Below are 22,144 nucleotides of genomic sequence, written 5' to 3'. Positions count from 1 at the left end.
AAGAAATAATTATTTTAGCTATTATTTAGCTTATAGAATATAAAACCAAAATCAACTGACTAAAATTTTGAAAAATTGCAGAAACGTTTCTTCAGTTTTTGATGAAGATGAGATACAAGAGAAACTTGAAAATATATATTTTGGGTATGTTTACTTTAAAGGACTTCCAAATTCACAAAGAAATGTCAGTTTGCAGCCTGTAAAACGGAACTTGTGGAGTACTTTATAATCTCTTATATCTATCAAAGAATTTCATTTAGGTATGAAAAAAATAGTTTCTATCACGATGGATGGTACTCTAGCCATTAGGTCGAAAAACTAGATTTAGTGGAACTGTAAAACAATACTGATGGTTCTTTTATTGTTTTGTTGTACTTTGTGATACAAACTGAAAATATATGTGCTCAGTTTTCTGAGACAGACGTTATAAATTAAGGTATCATGGATACAGTTGTTAAAATCATTTCATATATATGTGCAAACAGAATCACTGACAGTTTGCAGAGATGTTGAAAAAAAACAAAGGCAATGGATTTAATGATCTTATATTCTTTGCCAGTGCTTGCTGATTGACTGTAGAAGAGTATTACAAAGATTTACTGCACTGCTAACTCCACCTTAAGACTTTCTTGAAATGGAAGGATGGTTGCCAAATAATAATCAAAGTAAAAAAAAATGGCAATATGATTTACATTTTTGTACTGATACTATGCTGTATGTGAACAAACTTAACATGCAGCTCCAGGAAAAGGAAAAGCTTATTGTAACCTAGCTAGACAGGTATAAGAATGTATGTTGGAACTGAGGCTTTTCACAATACAAATCAACAATCATGATGTTTTTAGACATTTAACACGAATCAATATGCTGAAGATTTTAATTGTAATTGACATCATTTTGTAAATTGCCTGCATTAACTACAAGAAGAATTTAAATGTTTTGTTGACATTGATAAATTTAGTGTTGCTTTTCAATTTATGCAATATCCCTTTGAATTTGATATAAATAATACTGAGTTGATACAAGATTTAGTGAATTTATTTAACTTCGATAGAAATAGTTTGAAAAATGATACACTGTGGTTCAAAGTCAATTCAATTATTCTAAAAATGATGAACCAGTTTTATCAACATGGATGCAAAAATGAAAGAAAAATCGTGTTTTGGTATTTGATTCAGTTACTAGAAAATTGAGTATATTTGAAATAACTTGGGAATGTAAACCTATATTTTTAATTATTCACTTTATAAAATATAAGCACAGATCAAGTATGACTTTTTTTTTTTTTTTTGAGATGGAGTCTCGCTCTGTCGTCCAGGCTGGAGTGCAGTGGCGCCATCTCAGCTCACTGCAAGCTCTGCCTCCCAGGTTCACGCCATTCTCCTGCCTCAGCCTCCCGAGTAGCTGGGACTACAGGCGCCCAGCTAATTTTTTGTATTTTTAGTAGAGACGGGGTTTCACCATGTTAGCCAGGATGGTCTTGATCTCCTGACCTCGTGATCCACCTGCCTTGCCTCCCAAAGTGCTGGGATCACAGGTGTGAGCCACCTCAATCAGCCTCCTTTTTTTTTTTTTTTTTTGTGAGACAGGGTCTCCCTCTGTTTCCCAGGCTGAAGTAAGTACAGTAGTGCAATTTTGGCTCACTGGAACCTCTGCCTCCTGGGCTCATGATCCTCCCACATTAGCCTCCCAAGTAGCTGCGACTACAGGCATGCGCCACCATGCCAGGCTAATTTTCATATTTTTATTAGAGACAAGGTTTCACCACATTGCCCAGGCTGGTCTCCAACTCCTGGGCTCCCGTGATCCACCCACCTCGGGCTCCCAAAGTGCTGGGATAATAGACATGAGCCACTGTGCCTGGCCTCAAGTATTTCCGATGAAAATTTAGCATCTGAATTAAGATGTACTGTAAATATAAACTACAGGTACACATTGGATTTTGAAGACTTACAAAAAAAGAATATGAGCTATCCATTATAATAATTATAATAACTATAATACAATGTATATGTATATCAAAAGATCACATTGTATACCTTAATTATATATAATTGTTACTTGTCAATTATATCTGAATAAAGCTGGGTAATAACTTTATATTGATTTCATGTTGAAATGATAATATTTTGGATATGTTGAGTTAAATAAAATATATATTAAAATTAATTTTATGTGTTTCTTTTAACTTTTTAAAATTTATCTTAAGGCTAGCCCAAGTGCCGTCATGTTTACAACTGATTGATCACAAGCAATTGCAAATTTCTTTGTTCCTTCTCCACTCTCACTGCTTCATTTGACTAGCCTTAAAAAGTGTGGCTTAAAAGTGAGTTTAGGCTGGGCACGTGGCTCACGCCTATAATCCCAGCACTTTTTGGTAGGCCAAGGTGGGGGGATCACAAGGTCAGGAGATCGAGACCATCTTGGTTAATACAGTGAAACCCCATCTCTACTAAAAATAAAAAATTAACTGGGTGTGGTGGTGGGCACCTGTAATCCCAGCTACTTGGGAGGCTGAGGAAGAAGAATGGCATGAACCCGGGAGGCGGAGCTTGCAGTGAGCCAAGATCTCGCCACTGCACTCCTGCATGGGCGACAGAGCGAGACTCCATCTCAAAAAAAAAAAAAAAAGTCAGTTTAAAATCACATATGTGGCCTGTAAGATGTTTCCAGTGGACAGCATTGCTCTAAGACACAGATAAGTATCACAGCCCTCATCATGTTATATTTTAATGGCCTTGAGAGAAAGTCAGGGTTTCATGTAAGCACATAGGACAGCTGCCCAGCCAGTCTTAGAATAATGAGTAGAAGACAAGGACATCAGAAGCTGGCCACAAAAATACCAGGCCATCCACTGAAGTAATAGGCATTTGTAATGACTGAACCATGATAACTTTTCTATTATCTATGGAATACGTCCCATCCCAGTGGCAAGTATTTATACCTGGGTGACTTTACCATTGTTCAAGTTCTAGAAGTGGATTCCTGAATTACATACTAAGCAAGGCCAAGAGGGTTGAAAAAGCACAGGGTGATCCCAGCTGGACCGAATTGACCCCAGACTAATCTTCAGAACCACTAACTATCGGCAATCACTATGAAATGTATTTACTAAAGGTAAGTGATGCTCTGAAACTATGAGTCTTCAAGTTGTTTGGGGCAGGATGTATCAGTCAGTTAGCATTATTTAGTAATAATAATTGGATGTATGATTTGCACCTGGTTTCAGTGGCGTCTTCGGGCTTCAATCACTGAGGTGTATGTCACACAGCTGGAATGTGCCCATGTGATCAGCTCACTATAAGTGACCTCCACTACTGGACTTCTTGGAACCGAGGTTCTGCACATGTTTGCCAGTAAACTTTCAAGACCTGGAGATAGAGTGCCCTATGCAACCCAGTTTTAGGAGGATAAAGAAGCCTGTATCTGACATCTCTGGGACCCCTGCATTACCTATCTGTCTTCTGCTGTTGCTGTGCTGTTTCCCTTGTCTGTAATAAAACTGCCCCATGAGGATAAACTATTTGAGTGTTGTGAGCCCTTTCAGCAATCAAACACTTAAGGTGACTAAATGTGCAATTCAGGTAAGAGTTCATCAACTGATCATCTCCCCACAATAAGGACAGGCAGTATAGCAGACTGGCCAAAGTCTGAGCTCTGGAGTCCACCTGCATGGACTCAAATCAAAGCTTCATCCTTTGCTGAATCTCCTTGAGTAAGCAAATGGGGAACTAATAGTCTATTAGTTCTTGTGCAAAGTTTTATAAAAATGCCTGGCACAGAGTAGCACTCAGTAAGAGTTTGCCACAGTTAGCAAATTCTGTCTTTGGAGGCCCAAGAAGCAAATATCTAGAAGTTTACTGTCTCTGTTTTTAGCCTTCAAAAGTTCATTAATATTGAGGTCTAGATCAGAGCAGCCCTCTATGCAATTAAAAATTACTTGTTATGATAAAGGGCAAGGGTATGATGATTTATCAAATTTTTTATTTTGCTAGATAGAAAAAGAAAATACCAGGGTATCTAGTCAAAGCTATCAGATGACTGTAAGATCAAAGGAGAAAAGAAAAAATATTCTGAAAATCACAGACAGTACTATAAATATAAGAGGTCTGCTTATTCTTGTTCCTTTTTCGTTTCTTTTGGGGAGTTTTACTCCCTTCAAAGCTTTGTTCACCAACTTAGCCCCTCAGCCCTGACCTTTGCTCCAGGCCTCAGTTCCACAATCCAAACTGTCCACTGAATGTTCTACCTGAAGGTTGGGCAGGAATTGAAGCTTTGAATGCTTTATCTTCTCCCCAGCCTGTTTCTTCAAGGCTGTCTCCAGGCTCAGCTATCTAGTTGCATGGAAATCAATCTGGGGTATGAGTGCTGTTGCTGGGTCTGTTTGTCTTCAGATCTGTTCCTTGCCCATTTCCTGCTTGGGTCAGCATCTGCAAGGCAGATGACCTCTGCAGGCTGTGATTCTCAGGCCCCCTGTGTCATAGACTTTCTTGCAGCATTCCCCTAATGGGAGAAACTGGCTGGCATTTGAAAGTGGGAAGGAAGAGAGCAGCCAAGTTGTCTCTTTCATTTCTTTTTGCCTTGGGTGATAACCCCAGCAGTGGAAGCATCTTCTGATGACTCCAGTGCCCACAGAACAGACATGCCACCATTCCAGCCTCCAAAGATGACCCGAAACCTAGGCTCTGGTAATATTACCCCTTCTATTTGTTCCTCCAACCTAAGTGTAGCTGGGGTTTCTGTCTGCTGCTGATGCTGCATCACAATTCCTTGTTTGTTTTTTTTTTGGCAAACCTCATCACCTGTGTAACAAATTCCCTACGTTAAATTCCCTGTGTTAAACAGTCCAGAATTTGTTCTGCTTTCCTGATTGGATCCTGGTGATGCTGTAGGCATGTTGCCATCCAGGCAAAGTTTCTGCTGCTGCAACTCCTTTGGTGTCTACAATATGGCATTGGGGCAGAGAGAGGGAGAGGTAGAGCTGGACTAACACAAGTTCCTTTCAGGTGAGAAGGGGGATGGGAGAGGGTCCTATCTGGTTGCATGGACATGACATCACTTGGGGTGATTTGATAAAATATCATGACTGGGCACCACTCTGAGAGATTCTGATTTATCTTATCTAGGGTGTAGCCCAGGTATAGGTAATTTATAAAGCTCCCTGGGTGAGTCTAAGGTCGAGATGGAGTTGAGAAGCACTGCCCTAGATAATGAGACCCCAGCTGTTGTTGCTTTTGGAGCATGTGTGACTGTGTGAATGAGTGTGTTTGTATGGGAGAGAGAGAGACAGAGAAAGAGACATATAGAGGACAGCAACAGATGACAAACTATCCATAAAAAATTTTTTTAAATAATTTTTAAAAAAGAGGAGAGCAATTAGATAAAATTGTCAACACTGACACTGACAAAAGTCAGAGGCTTAACAAAGAAAGAAGAAACCTGCACATTCCACTGAAGAAGTTGGAGGGGATTAGAATATGCCATCCCACATTATGCTTCACTGGCATAGTCGCTATTTTGGGCTGAAGGCAACTGAGAAACAAAAGATTCAGGAAGGGCTGTCTTCCCCCTTTCTATCAAAAGTCAAGGCATACGTTGCCTGTGAGAAAGATCTCCTCCCTAAACCACAAAGAAGAAAACATTCATGCCACAGAAGATGATGAGTTGACGATGAGAGGAATCTGTACAAACAAACCTTGCTAACATAACACTTCTTTTCCATTAGCTTCTTCCACGCATTTTCTAGTCACTTTCCCACAATTTACCACCCTATCCCAAACCTTTTTCCTTTGCCTTATCATGTCTTCAAAATGTATCATTCTTGATTACAATGGTATATGAGCCCCTGGGTCTAACCATATCTTTGGGGTTTCACTTTTTTCTAAGAAACGCCCTGTGTCATGTAAAAATATTAACATCAAATAAAATTTGTATGTTTTTTCTTTCGTTAATCTGTCTTTTCAAAATTCATTTCACAGGCTCCAGCCACAGAACCTAAGAGGGTAGAGGAGTATCTTTCCTACTCTACAAAGTCAAAGGCTAATTAAATACAACGTTTATGCAAAGAACCGATCATTATGCTTAGCCACCCTTTAACATCATCAAGATTATTCATAACATGTCATTAGCTGTGCTTGTTGTGAGATTCAGTTGTTTCCCTCAAAAAGCTCTATGAGTGTATAAGATGTGATGAATCAATAATGAACCTGCATTCACAAGTCACACATGCAAAGCTAGAAATCTTGTTTTCTTATCAGCCTTCTGGGCCTACCAGTCAGGCAAAAAGGTCAGTGTTTTAACAACACTCACATGGGCCGGGAGCAGTGGCTCTCACCTGTAATCCCAGCACTTTGGGAGGCTGAGGCGGGCAGATTATGAGGTCAGGACTTCGCGACCATCCTGGCTAACACGGTGAAACCCCGTCTCTATTAAAAATACAAAAAATTAGCCGGGCATGGTGGCGGGTGCCTGTAGCCCAGCTACTCGGGAGGCTGAGGCAGGAGAATGATATGAACTTGGGAGGTGGAGCTTGCAGTGAGCCGAGATCACGCCACTGCACTCCAGCCAGGGTGACAGAACAAGACTCCATCTAAAACAACAACAATAACAACAACAAACACTTAAGACATTAATGTCTTAATGAAGACATTAAGAGGCTGAATCCACCACCACACTGCCTCCTGCTATAATCCTTTCATTCAATTTAAAACACAGGCAGTCACCAAACATGGCAGGGGCCTAGTGAAGAAATACGGCAAAATTCTGTTCTATTTAACAGGAGGCAAGCAGAGCCTGCTACTGACCAGCAAAAGGAGCAGTAATTTCCTCTGCACCCAGGAGGGCACAATACCACAGTCACTTCAGAATTTAAGGGAGTGTTTCCAGGTGAGAGTTCCCTGGAAAAATCGTTCACACTGTTTGAAATTACCTAGATAAGATCTTATTTAGAATGGACAGGATAGAAGTTCCTGACAGATAAAAGAGGGTCATTAACACCTCAGGGTACAGAAAGAGAATCTAGGAGCAAATTGCATGAAATTCAGAGCAATGGAAAGATCTTAACTATAATAGAGGAAATACTGAGTTTCAGTTAGTCATCAAATGTAGATAGAAAAAAAATCACAAAAGACATTGAACCCAAGTGCTTCACTTTGCAAAGAAAGAAACTTGGGGCCCAGAGAAAGTAAGCAAATTTGCCCAGGGTCACTGGCTAGTGAACTAGTGAGTTACATAGAAAGAACTAGCATCTGGCCAGGCACCTCTTCTCTAAAGCCCTGCTTCTCTAAGTGTGTGAACCAGCAGCACCAGCACCCCCTGGGAGAGTGTAAGAAATGCAGTCCCAGGTCCCTCCCAGACGTGCTCTTTCAGAATTTGCATTTTAACAACCACCCCAGGTGATCTATATGTACATTACAATTTCAGAAGCACTGTTTTAAAGTACACTTTGACTTCTCTGGGGTTTTTGGTTCACCTACAGCCAAGGTTGGAGTAGACATTTTCTCCATTCCTTGAGCACTACTTTTTCTGCAACCTATTGTAGAAGCTGATATTAAAACTTATAAATGTATGAAGGGAAAGTGTAAATGACGTAGAATGAAGGCTTTTGACTGGTTTTGTTCCTGACACCCATTTCTGTGACTTAAAAACAGCTAATCAAAGACCTGGAACACAGAAAAAAAACTTGGTAAAAATGTGTTGAACAAATGAAAAACCCTGTCGTATGTGAAGAAAAGCTTTCAGGACACAGACTTCCAACGTTCAATTTAACACACATTTGTTAAGCATCTACTATGTGCTAGCTGCTGTGCTAAGTGGGAGACACATTCATTACTAACAGACTGAGAAACAGATAGACTGAGAAACTCACAGCCTGGTGAACAAGCTCTCAAAAAGTTGTACTCCTAGAAGACAAGGATGTATCTTCGCCCTTCTCCCTTTAAACGTGCCCTGCACACAAAGATATCACTTGCCAATATTCACAAGTACTATTTTAATAGGAAAGTTTCCAGGCTTTATTCCTACAGTGGGAATTGTTGAGTGATGGGGGTGGATTGTGACATAAGAGCTCGGCTTCTCAACCTTCTGTACTTTTTACTCACTCCCCCACTGGACTGGGAAATCCTTCTTATCTAATCTCTCCACACATTCCCTCCATCTGCTCCTTCTCTGCAGAGTGCTGAGTCTAGGATGGTTTGATGAAGAGATGGAGGTTAGCTGCTTTACTGGAGCAATGGTGCTCTGTGTCCTGGCCCAGCTGCCAAGTGACTTCCTGGTCTCCTCTCTACAAGATGTCTCACCCCTGAACTGCTTGAGTAGCTGTGTTGAAAGTTATCCTTGAGTTTATCTTGGGTTGCATACCACATTATCACTTCTTGAGTTGGGCTAGCACCCAGCCACGCTTCTTCACTATGGCTAACACTTGGAAATGGATAAAAGAGGAAAATAGTTCATCAAAAGCTGGTCACTTTGTCCTCTGCAGAAAGGGACTTTAGCCAAAGGCCAATGAGAGAAAAGGAAATAAAGGCTTCAAGGTCTCTGGTTGGGGTTCACAGCTGGAAGTATTATCCAACAGAAGAACTCTGACTGGAAAGAAGGAATAGCCTCTTTGCTCAGATAGCATTGATGATGATAATGTTAGTAATATTATCAAGCTCCTAATATGTGTCAGGTACAGTGCTAGCTACTATATATGCATCATCTTATTATGTCATTTAATCTTCTCAGCAACCCTATGAAATAGATTTTTTTTTTTAACCATGCCCTTTTTATAGACTGATTCTGCAGGAGACTGCAGAAGATAAAAGAAAACTTAAATTCATTCAAAGCTAATTATACACCAAGTCCCATGTTAGGATTTCTCATATGTCATAAGATAGGTGAGAGAATGGACAGACAGGAAAAAAACTAATGCTTTTTAAGAATGGAATTTTATGGCATTTTAATTTGCCCTATTCTCATTTTCCTTTCTCAAGTTCTGTGGTAACCGTGAAAACTAGCACCCCAGCTGTCACTAGAGGAGGCAGGATGAATTTGGAGCTCCTCAGTTAACCTAGTGATCAGTTAATGATTGGACAGAGATTTCCTTAAACCTCTTGGCAAAGGGTAGGAGACTTACCGGTTTAAGGAAATTTCTGTCCAATCATTAACTAGTTACTAGGCTGAGTGGAGACATCTTTTTTTTTTTTTTTAAGATGGAGTCTCACTCTGTCACCCAGGCTGGAGTGCAGTGGCATAATCTCAGTTCACTGCAACCTCCGGCTCTCAGGTTCAAGATATTCTCCTGCCTCAGTCTCCTGAGTAGCTGGGATTACAGGCCCATGTCACCATGGCTGGCTAATTTTTGTATTTTTAGTAGAGATGGGGTTTCACCATGTTGGTCAGGCTGGTCTTGAGCTCTTGACCTCATGATCTGCCCTCCTCGGCTTCCCAAAGTGCTGTGATTATAGGCGTGAGTCACTGCGCCTGGCTGAGACTCCTCTCTTTAAAGGGAGTACATGACAGAAAATACAGACCATACAGAATTAATTCAGGAAATTCACTAAACAAATGGCAAAAACAACGCACAGCAACATCAGAGGAGAGGCAATCTGATTTCCACAGTTGTCACAATACACTATTTCAATATCCAGTTTTCGACAAAAGTTAGTTCTTTGCCAACAAAATTGGCAAATCTTTAGTTAGACTAGCTAGTCTGACCAAGGAAAAAAAAGGAAGACACCAATTATTAAAATTAGGAATAGAAAAGGGACTATTATTACTGATGTTACAGAAATTAAAAGAATGATAAAGGAATAAAATAACTTAGATAATCTCAATGAAATGGGAAAATTTCTAGAAAGACATAAACTACCAAAACTGACTCAAGAAATAGAAAAATTTAAATAGACCTACAACAAGTAAGAAAGTTGAATTAGTAATTTTAAAACTTCCCACAATGAAAAATTCAGGCCCAGATTACTTTTCTGGTGATTATACCAAACATTTAAATAATTAACAAAAATGTTTTACAAACTCTTCTTAAAAAATGGAAGACAAAGGAATACTTCCAGTATATTCTGAGGCCAATATTATCCTTATATCAGAACTAGACAAAGCCATCACAAGAAATGCAAAGCACAGACCAATATCTTTTATAAACATGGACTCAAAATCCTCAACAAAATACCAGAAAGCTGAATCCAGTAAAAGATAAAAAGAAATTATATACTATGGCTAAGTAGAAATTATTCTAACACAAGCTTGGTTTAACATGCAAAAATCAATTAATGTGATATATCAAATTAATATAATGAAGGACCAAAAAAAAAAAAAACCCCACCATGATCATCTAAATGGACACACAAAGAGCACTTGACAAAATCCAATAGCTTTTCATAGTAAAAAAACACAGAAGAAAATAGGAATAATAGGGAACTTTTTCAATCTGATAAATGGCATCTATAGAAAAACTGAGCTAACATCACATTCAATGGTGAAAGACTGCAATCTTTTCACTTAAGATAAGGAAAAAAACCAGGATGTCCACTCTCACCACTTCTATTCAACATTGTACTGAGGGTTCCAGCCAGGGGCAATAAAGAAAGAAAAATAAGTAAATGGCATCCAAATTGAAAAGAAAAAAGTAAAACAATCTCTTTTTGCAGATGACACAAGCTTGTAGATAGAAAATCCTAAACAATTCACAAAAAAAGTGCAAGAGCTAAGTTAGCAAGGGTATAGGATATAAGATTAATATACAAAAATTAATTTCATCCTCTATGTAGTAGCAATGAATAATCTGAAATGATATTAAGAAAAAAGTTCCATTTCCAATAGCATGAAAGAGAATTAAATACTTAAGAATAAATTTAAGAGAGCAAGACTTGCACACAAAAATCTCCAAAATATCATTTAGAGAAGTTAAATAAATGGAAAGACATCCCATGCTCATGGATTAGATGACTTAATACTGTTGAGACAACAGTACTCCCCAAATTAATCTACAGATTTAATGTCATCCTTATCAATATTCCAGCTGACTTTCTGGCATAAATTAATAAACTGACCCTAAAATTCATATGGAAATGCAAAGCACTCAGAATAACAACAAAAAAAAGTCATGAAGAACAATATAGAAAGATGTGATGACCAGTTTTACGTCTCAACTGGCAAGGCACAGTCCCAAGTTATTCAAAGACTAGTCTAGGTGTTGCTGTGAACGTACTTTATACATTTTATTAACATCTACAATCAACTGACTGGTTGTAGGAGGTCATCCTCAATAGTTTAGGTGGGCCTGATCCAATCAGATGAAAGGCCTTAAGAAGAAGTTTCTCTGAGGAAGAAGAAATTCTATCTGTGGACTATGGCATGAGCAACTTCTCCAGAGTTCCTAGCCTGTGCCTCCTGGCTCCCTGCCCTAAGGATTTTAGCAAATTCTTTGTAATGCATCTCTTTATATATGTATACATACACAAATTTTACTGGTTTTGTTTCTCCAGTGGAATACTAATACAGAGTACTCATATTTCCTGATTTCAAAACTTACTACAAACCTATAGTAATCAAGATTATGTAGAACTGAATAGGGATAGACACATAGACACATGATTAATTAGTTTTAACAGAGTGCCAAGACAATTCAATGGGTAAACAATGGTCTTTTCATCAAATGATATTGGGACAACAGGGTATCCACATGCAAAAGAACCTGCACTCCCACCTCACACTGTACACAAAAATTAATTCAAAATGGGCCAAAAACCAAAATGTAAGAGCTAAAACTGTAAATAAAAACTTTTAGGAAAAAAATAGAGGAGTAAATCTTTGTAAGCTTACATTAGGCGATGATTTTCAAAATCACAACCAACCAAAGAATGGGTAATAAATTGGATGTCATCAAAATGAAAAACTTCTGTGTTTCAAAGAACACTATCAAGAAAATGAAAAGAAAATCCATACAATGAAAGTATTTGCAAATCATATATCTAATAAGGGTATATACACAAAATAAGTGACTCTTACATCTTAAGAATAAAAAGACAATTAATTCAATTTAAAAAATGGGTAAAAAGTTTGAACAAACATTTCCCCAAAGAAAACATACAAATGGGCCGGGTGCGGTGACTCAAGCCTGTAATCCCAGCGCTTTGGGAGGCCGAGACGGGCGGATCACGAGGTCAGGAGATCGAGACCATCCTGGCTAACAATGTGAAACCCCGTCTCTACTAAAAAATACAGAAAACTAGCCGCTTGAGGTGGCGGGCGCCTGTAGTCCCAGCTACTTGGGAGGCTGAGGCAGGAGAATGGGTAAACCCGGGAGGCGGAGCTTGCAGTGAGCTGAGATCCGGCCACTGCGCTCCAGCCTGGGCAACAGAGCAAGACTCCGTCTCAAAAAAAAAAAAAAAAAGAAAGAAAAGAAAAAACACAAATGGCCAATACACACATGAAAAGATGTTCAACATCATGAGTCATTAGGAAAATGCAAATCAAAACCACAATGAGATACCATTTCACACTCACAAGGATGGCTACAATAATTTTTTTTTTTTTTTTTTTTTTGAGACGGAGTCTCGCTCTGTCGCCCAGGCTGGAGCGCAGTGGCCGGATCTCAGCTCCCTGCAAGCTCCGCCTCCCGGGTTTACGCCATTCTCCTGCCTCAGCCTCCCAAGTAGCTGGGACTACAGGCGCCCGCCACCTTGCCCGGCTAGATTTTTGTATTTTTTAGTAGAGACGGGTTTCACCGTGTTAGCCAGGATGGTCTCGATCTGCTGACCTCGTGATCCGCCTGTCTCAGCCTCCCAAAGTGCTGGGATTACAGGCTTGAGCCACCGCGCCCGGCCAATAATTTTTTTTTTTTTTTTTTGCAGTCTTGCTCTGTTGCCCAGGCTGGAGTGTAATGGCGTGATCTCGGCTCATTGCAACCTCTGCCTCCTGAGTTCAAGTGATTCTTCTGCCTCAGCCTCCTGAGTAGCTGGGATTATAGATGCCTACCACCACACCTGGCTAATTTTTTGTATTTTTAGTAGAGATGGGGATTTCACCGCATTGACCAGGCTGGTCTTGAACTCCAGACCTCAGGAGATCCACCTGCCTCGGCCTCCCAAAGTGCTGGGATTACAGGCATGAGCCACTGCACCCAGCTGGCTATAATACATTTTAAATAAATAAATAAATAAACAAACAAATAAATAAACAAATAATTTTTAAATAAGGAAAATAAGTGTTGGAGAGCATGTGGAGAAACTGGAACCCATATACTATCCTTCTGCAAAGATAAAATGCTGCAGCCCCTTTGGAAAACAGTTTTGCAGTTCCTCAAAAAGTTAAACGTAGAATTACTATATACCCCAGGAATTCTATTTCTAGGCATATACCCAAGAGAATTCAAAACACATACTCTCCAGTGCACATGAACGGTCATGGCAGCATTATTCAGAATAAGCAAAAAGTAGAAGCAATCTAAATGTCCACCAATAGAAGAATGGATAAACAAAATGTGGTATAGCCATGCAATGGACTGTTATTCAGGCATAAAAAGGATGAAGCACCGATGCATGCTATAATTTATATGAACCTCAACATCCTTATGCTAAGTGAAAGAAGGCAGACACAAAAGGACAAATATTGTCTGATTCCACTTATATGAAATGTCTAGAATAGGCAAATTCATAGGGATAGGAAGTAAATTAGAAGCTACTATAGCTGGGAGAAGTTTCTTTTTGAGATGATGAAAATGTTCTAAAATAAGATAGTAGTGAGGGTTGCAAAATTTTGTGAATATAGTAAAAAGACTGAGTTGCACACTTCAAAACAGTGAATTTTACGGTTAACTGTATCTTAATAAAACTGTTATTAAAAAAAGAGAGAAAGGCTCCTGCCCTGGGCCTACATACAAAAAATACACAGAGAATATATGTAATGAGAGTAAAGAGTATGCATGGAACCCTTCGCCTCTTGGGATCTGGCAATGAGTGCTTGCACAATGTAACCAAAACCTTAGACATCCACTGCTGTGACCAGCACTGTTCTGGCCCAGGGAACATTTCTCTACATGTATTGCCCTCTGTCCTTGGAATAAAAGGTGACCACAATTGCATACGGTCAAAGTTTGGTGTATTGTGACACTGCCAATGGAGGAGATGGACACTTCTTAGAGCCTAGAAGAAACTACAGCGGCAGAGCCACTTCAGCGGGAGAAAAGATCAATTAACCAATGTGTCAAATTCTTCCTCTCAGTTTAATGCAAAAGATTCTTGCACAACAAACTATCATTCCCAATATTATCAAGCATCTATTTTCATTATATAAAACCAGCGCTTCTGAAAGCTCTCACAGATTAGAATAATATTTGCAAGAGTTTTGCAGGGCTGAGAAAAACTTTGCAATATCAAGTGTTATGGGTTGAACCATGTCCTCCCCAAATATGTATCTTGAAGTCCTAATTTCCAACCACCTCGGAATGTGACCTTATTTGGAAATAGGTCTTTACAGAGGTCATCAAGTTGAAACGAGGTCATCATGGTGGATCCCAATACAATATGACTGGTGTCCTGATAAAAAGGGGAAATTGAGGGCCGCACATGTAGGAAGACTACCATGTGAACACCAAGGCAGAGGCTAGGGAGATGCATCTATAAGCCAATGAATACCGAAAAATTCTGACACACTTCTAGAAAAGAGAAATCTTTCCTCATAGCCATAAGAAGGAACCAACCCCATGAACACATTGATCTCATACTTCTAGCCTCCAGAACTATGAGATACTAAATTTCTATTGTTTTTGCCATGCAGCTTGTGATACTTTCCAGCAGCCCAAGAAAATTAACACATTAAACAATTCAGATTATTCTTAAATTTATATAAACCTAGGATAATGTATGAAGTATGATATTGATTTATATGATTAAATTATAATATTATGTAATATATTCTACAATAATGATTGTCATATATGATCCCATTTCTGTGTTTGAACATGACATATATGATTCTTAGTTCATTTCCAAATTTAAGTATCACTTTAGGAATTTTATTGATAACTATAGTTGCCACTGGCTCTGGGGAGTAAAGTTTCTCCAAATTAAATTAGTTTTACAACGTAAGAGTTACAGCTGGGCATGGTGGCTGGCACCTGTAGTCCCAGCTACTTGGGAGGCTGAGGTGGGAGGACTGCTTGAATGCAGAGGCAGGGGTTGCAGTGAGCCAAGGTCATGCCACTGCACTCCAGCCTGGATGACAGAGAGAGAACCTGTCAAAAAAAAAAAAAAAAAAAAAAAAAAAAGGAAGAACAACAAGAACTTACGAAATTTGTTCAGGCCGGGTGCAGTACTTCATGCCTGTAATCCCAGCACTTTGGGAGGCCAAGGGAGGTAGGTTGCTTGAGGCCAGGAGTTCGAGACCAGTCCAGCCAACATGGAGAAACCCCATCTTTGTAAAACATACAAAAATATGCCAGGCACGGTAGTGCGTGTCTGTGGTCACAGCTACTCAGAAGGCTGAGGTGAGACGATAGCTTGAGCCCAGTAGGCAGAGGTTGTGGTGGCCCAAGATCATACGCCACTGCACTCCAGCCTGGGTGATAGAGCCAGACCTTGTCAAAAAAAAAAAAAAAAAAAAAGGAAAAGAAAAAAGAAAAAGAAAAAGAAAATTTGTCTAATTTAGCAATGTTATCAATAGAATATACACTGTAAAAATCTTACATAAAACAACTTAGGTAGTCATTTACCTGAAAGGAAGGCAAACAAATTTTTATGGAACTAATATATAACTTATGAATTAGATATAATATCTTTGGCCCATGAACAAAACATCCAGACATGCATAATAATGATTAAAATAGCCATTTTTGGTAGTTCCTGGCTCTTAATCATTTAAAATACCCCATAACTTTCTATGTATTTTAAAATTTTATCGTTAAAAAGGTATATTTGACACTGTGGGAGGATAGAACATATTTTATTCAACAATTTTGCTAGCTTGATTTGTAACTTTTAAATATTTAGGTATATGGTATGTGAACTTCCACTTGTACTCATGCCCCAGGTCCTGTAATTGTTAGGGGTAGGCCAGGACCCAGCAATGACAGAAGAAATGAAGCCTAAATCTATGAATGCAAACCAAACTAAAATATCAAGCTTCTTCCTACTATAAACTAAAATACCATTCCGAAAGCTTCATGTGGAAACCTGATGCAGTCCCTCAGAGCAAGTGACAAGTGCCTTTCTGGGCCATAGTCCCAAGGGTCCCTACAAGCCCTTCCCAGGCAGGAGTTGTGTAGTCCTGTTGCCTCAGTGGACCTCAGCTCTCACCAGGTTTCATATGCCTAATGCATTTCACAGTCCTTACGTTCTGAATGTTAGAATTGGGTCATAGATGCTCCTTTTATTTCTTTTGCAGTAACTCTGTGCCACTTTCAAATAAACAGAGCAATTTACAATGGTATTTCACTCCTCTTTTGGAAATAGTAGTGTACAATTTGACAAACAACCTTCAGAGGGACCTCAATGTTGTGATATTTCCTATGGCTATCATTTTGTTATGTTCTGCCTGTCCCCTTGGAAAGAGGGTTGGCTGCCTATTGAGGGCTACTCCGAGGCTAGGGATGGGAACCAGCATTCTTTTTGGGAGTTAGTCTCAGGAAGTGAAGAACTCCTAGAGACAGGGAAAGTGGTGGCAATTAAGAGAAGAGATAAAGAGCAGAATGCATCACTAGGAAAGAAAAAAAAAAAGGTACCAAAATGCCAACTAGGAATGCCAAAAACAGAATGGAAATGTAACTGTAAAAGGTCCCATGGAATTTCTAATTTGAATTGCATTTTATTGTAACTCCCTGCAAGCAAACATGGTAACTATACATTTCATGCTATTATTGACTAATGTAATAGATAATCTGACAGCTAATATAAAACATGGATGCCTGACGTCAAAGGATACTTTTAGCTGTGGTTGAGCATCTTTAAGGAACTTCAATACCCTCTCCATAGATATCGGTACACAACAGCGGTATAAAATCTTCGTATAAAATTAAAAACCATGAGAGACCTAGACTGGGTTCATCAGAAAGACAGCAGTGAAGAATGAAAACTTCAAGATCATAGAAGGGTATAATCATAATTTTGATAATAAAAAGAACTCTAATGTAAATACAACAGGCTGAAAGTCAACAACACAGTACTTAATAATAAAGGCAGATTAGTGAACCACATTAATCAGCCTGGGATATAGATTATCAGCCACATTTGAAACACAGATTAACAGGAACAAATAAGGTACCAGGGTGGGAGACATTTTTACAAGTAACAAAAGTTTTAATCTTTGTTTAACTAAGACTTCAAAAGGATTCCACATATAACCAATGGTGAGACCATTTAAAAAACAAAAAAACAAAAAAACAGATTAGCATCAAGAAATGCAAGGCAGAGTGACCAAATTTCTGACCTGTTTTAAGATCAATCAGCATTTTCTACCTGAGCAAGTAGAATGCAATTAGCACTTGAGTGATTTTAAAGACTCTTTTACAGTTGCCTTTAACTAGCTGATGAAATAGCAGAACTGTGTGGCTGAAGGCCAATGTTTATTTTTACCCATTACCTATTTCATTAATGGGATTGTGGGCCACTGGGCCTCCAGGCACACATGAATGTATTAAAATACCCCACACTGTAATTAAGTGGCACAGAGGGGATTGGAGCAAATTAAGTGGCTGTTATATTTCCATAGGTGTAGTCTAGATCAGACATTTGGATGTTCTTGTGGCAGAGCCACAAAAATTGTATTTCAAAAGTCTACAGAGTATTGAGGATTTTTTTTGTAGAGTATGAGTTTTAATAAATGAGTCCTTACCCCAAAATAAAAATATAGATAAAGAAAAGTGCCCCAAGTAGATACTCTTAAAGTGAAAGATGAGAATCCTTTAACCAGAACAAGGACAAATGCATCAACAATAGCATCGGTGAAAGAAATTGGACCTTCAGACTCCATTAACAAGGGACTCAAAATGACTCACACTTCCATGCAACTCAATCCAGGCTTGGGACTTTCCTTCCCAGTGTAAGTTGGAACATCTGCGTTTTATTTTATTTTATTTTATTTTATTTTTTGAGACGGAGTCCCGCTCTGTCGCCCAGGCGGGACTGCAGTGGCGCGATCTCGGCTCACTCACTGCAAGCTCCTCCTCCCGGGTTCACGCCATTCTCCTGCCTCAGCCTCCCGAGTAGCTGGGACTACAGGTGCCTCCCAGCACGCCCGGCTAACTTTTTGTATTTTTAGTAGAGACAGGGTTTCACCGTGTTAGCCAGGATGGTCTTGGTCTCCTGACCTCGTGATCTGCCCGCCTTGGCCTCCCAAAGGGCTGGGATTACAGGCGTGAGCCTCCGCGCCCGGCCAGAACTTCTGCTTTTGAGTTTTTTAAAGGGAATAAAAAATAAAGTGATTACCTAATTGCTGCCCCGATCAACAATGAATGCATCAAAAATGCTTGCAGAAACAAAGACCGCGAGAGTAAAGGTTCCTATGCCAGCACAGTATCATTTTTTTGTTTGATTTTACCAAATCAATCCATTGTTGCCACTAAATGTTAGATTCCTTCTAAAATAGTAAATGGAAGATTTTTGCTTTGATCATTCAAAATCAACATTACTACACTTGAGAATTCTGCCAATGGTGGTCTCCTGTGAATCTTTAGAGCAGAGAACAAGCAAAATGGAATGAGGGCAGGGCAAAATGGAATGACATCTGGAAACACAGTGTTTTGGCTCAAAAAGAGGACAACATTGCCTTTGCCCTAGAAAACCATGGAGAAATACTTGGAAAGGACAAGAAAGGAGATAAAAGTACTTACGAGTATCCTGGACTTGCAGTGGGAGGGGGGCCTGAAGAAATGAAAGAAAAACAAAAGAAACAGTCAGTCTGGGTTATTGGAGGGTGAGTATGGATACAGTCAAATCATTACAAATTAAATTTCTCAACCACCCAGAGGTAGTATTTATTTTTCTGGAATTTATTGTTTTGCTCTATTCCCCCAACCATCTCTACGAAAAAAAAAAAAAAAAAAACACCAAACCAAACCAAACAAAAAAACACACCAGTGAGAACGTGTCTACATCTCACAATTCAGGGCCTGAAAATGCTGAGACAAGTACTCAAAAGTGAGTGAATTGAGTAAGCATCCTCAAACTATGCAGGAAGTTTCCAATGGGCTGAGTGGTTGCATGAAGGTGTTGATTGCAACAATGAGTAGGGCTTCCTTCTAGTTCTTGATGGCAGGAAAAGGACTATGCACGCTGCAAACATTTCCAACTTCTTGGACAAGGAGCATCCTTGTTGAAAAGAGCTCAATGGCACGATGGTTTCAAGTAGGGGCTGTGAGGTCAGAAAGATCTGGACCTCCTTCCTGCTCTGCTGTTTATTAGCTGGGTAACATGGTAATTGGGTAACATGGTAACTAACTGCTGGGCATTGGTTTACTTATGTGTAAAATGAGTACAACCGTATCAGGTTTAGGATTGTGGGCACAGAGTACATTCTCACTAAGTGTGCATTCCTTCCTTCCTGTCCCTGTGGACTCTAGCCATCCTATCACATTGGGCTGAGGGCCAAAGTCCATTCCCAGTAGGGGTCTGCTTACCAAACTTGACAAACAAGACTCCAGTGGAAGAAACCACCTCCTTGCCGTTTGTTGCCACGCACTGGAAGTAGCCTGTGTCTGTGGTGTCGAGGTTTCTAATCCGCAGCCGAGAGCCATAGATGGTGGATCGAAAGGAGAGCCTCCGGGGCTCCTGGACCACAGGAGCATCATTTTTGAACCAGCGGATGGTGGGAGGTGGATTCCCAGAGACTTTGCAGTGCAGTTCTGCTGTCTGGCCCAGGGATGTGGTGATGTTATTCATTGGTTCATCAAGGGTCAGGTAAGAATCTGTGAACACAGAGAGGAGGCAGGTGAGAGCGGCAGATGGCTTGAGAATGCTTCTAAGCAGCCAAATCCTCTCCAGTGTACCCTCGGGATCACAGAGAGGCTGAGCAGGAGAGGCAGGCGAGACAGACAAGGAAAGAAACAATCACACTGACTAAGACCACAGGACTGCTAAATTACCACCCATAGAGCCTGCTGCTTGGAAGAAAATTTGTCACTAATCAGAGTATAAAACTCAAAGTCTCCAAATGACTACATGGATGAGCTTTTGTGCTTCAGATCATAAAAATCATATACATTCCTTGCTCCAAATTCCAACAGAGCAAAAGAGAGAGAAAATAAAGTTCATCTCAAATCTCCCCACCCCAAAATAACACCATTTTAAACATCCTGGCAAACATCCTTCCAGTTTGCTCACTTTTGATAAGAAAGAAAGCATCAAAAATTGGAAAAGTAGGAGCAACACATTCATATCCACATGGCACATGATCAGAAAGGGTGCCTGAAACTTTCATGTTACTGACAACATAAGGTTATGAAGGCCAGGTCAGAGGCAGACAGAGCAATAAAGCAATGGACATTTCCATAATATTACTCCTATCAACCATAGCATGTTACAATATGTAATTCTTTCAATCACATATATATAGATTAATTCATGTATAATACTGTGCAATATACAGATCTTAGTTATACAGTTCCATGAGTTCAGGCAAATGCATACACCCATGTAACAAATGCCCCTATCAAGATAGAACATCAGCACCCCAGAAAGTACTCCCTCAATCTTTTGTAGTTGGTCCCTGCTCCCAACCATTCCCTCCCACCCCACCTCAAAGCAACTAAGGTTCTAATTTCTATTACCATAGGGTAATTTTGCCTGTTTCAGAACTTCATATAAATGGAATCATGCTGCACGTACATTTTGCATTTGGCTCCTCTTAAGATTCATTGCATTATAAATTTAATAACAAAATCAGTTTTATTTAAGCTTATTCTTAACAAAGTATTTAAACATCAATATTAATATTAGTTGTAGAATCCAGTCGCAGAGAAAATAATGTATTTCTTTTTTTTTTTTTTTTTGAGACAGAGTCTCGCTCCCTCGCCCAGGCTGGAGTGCAGTGGCAGGATCTCAGCTCACTGCAAGCTCCGCCTCCCGGGTTTACGCCATTCTCCTGCCTCAGCCTCCGGAGTAGCTGGGACTACAGGTGCCCGCCACCTCGCCTGGCTAGTTTTTTTTGTATTTTTTAGTAGAGACAGAGTTTCACCATGTTAGCCAGGATGGTCTCGATCTCCTGACCTCGTGATCCACCCATCTCGGCCTCCCAAAGTGCTGGGACTACAGTATTTCTTTTTAATTAAGTTTGATTTCTTTTAAAAACTTGCTCTGTTATTCATGTGTAGGGAGCTTTCTTTGGTTTCATTTTTCCTAGGCACCCCTTCTTGGGTAGATCTCCTGCCATACCTTCTCATTGTCCTATGTCCTTCCCTAGGTTCAAATCTGCGGTGACTTGTTCAGCAGCTGTCTTCACTGCAGGGCTATAAGCCCCAGAAGGGCAGGGCAGGGAATGTTCTGGTCATCACTGCATCCTCAATGTATACTACTGTCTAGCAGCGATATCCACCAGAACTTTCTGCGATGACGGAAATGTTCTATAATCTGCACTGTCTGATTGATAGCCACTAGTCACACAGGGTTTACTGAATGCACGAAATATGGCTGGAGCAACTTTTTCAGTTTTTAAATTTAAATAACCACATGTGGCTAGTGACTACTGTACTGGACAGCACAGGTAGAACACAGCAAATTTGTTAAATTTAATGGAAGTTTATTGAAAAGTAACATTTTTCTGAGCTATTTAACTGGGTAATTTAATTGCCCAAATATCTGTAAAATGAGCTCATAAATGCTAAAAATAATTGATTCACTATTTGCTCTAATTTCCCCCCCCCAAATTCAGAAGAAACATTGTTAACGTCTGGGCTGCCTCACAGGAGTGTGTCTCACATATGAATGGCATTTATCACGTGTGCAGTAGGAAAGAGATTAAGCATGATGACTGCATTACCATAATGACACTTTCCATCTCACTTAAGCCAATGAATAATTATCCTTCACAACAGATTCATGAGCCCATAAATGATCTTGTTAATGCTTTGCTTCCTAACATTTATATTTTGATCTCTATCTCTGGGCATGTTTCTCTAATCTATACACAACTATACTCAATCCACGAATGTGTTTGCTCA

General features: G+C 39.6%; 1 protein-coding gene across 1 annotated transcript in view; it reads right to left on the bottom strand.

Moving 5' to 3' along the window:
* The window catches only part of ROR1 (receptor tyrosine kinase like orphan receptor 1), a 428,145-nt gene that overhangs the window by 123,433 nt on the left and 282,568 nt on the right, over positions 1 to 22,144 (bottom strand). Inside the window, exons 3-4 of the mRNA XM_033225148.1 lie at positions 19,607 to 19,894; positions 18,821 to 18,851 (exon numbers count right to left, since the gene is read on the bottom strand). Coding sequence (XP_033081039.1) covers positions 18,821 to 18,851; positions 19,607 to 19,894 — 319 coding nt within the window. The remainder of the gene's footprint in view (positions 1 to 18,820; positions 18,852 to 19,606; positions 19,895 to 22,144) is intronic.

This window comes from Trachypithecus francoisi, unplaced genomic scaffold (assembly GCF_009764315.1).
Source record: "Trachypithecus francoisi isolate TF-2019V2 unplaced genomic scaffold, Tfra_2.0 Lachesis_group12, whole genome shotgun sequence".
In the NCBI taxonomy this organism is placed as follows: Eukaryota; Metazoa; Chordata; class Mammalia; order Primates; family Cercopithecidae; genus Trachypithecus; species Trachypithecus francoisi.
The sequence above is the reverse complement of the archived record's forward strand: the minus strand, read 5'-3'. Positions and strand labels throughout refer to the sequence as shown.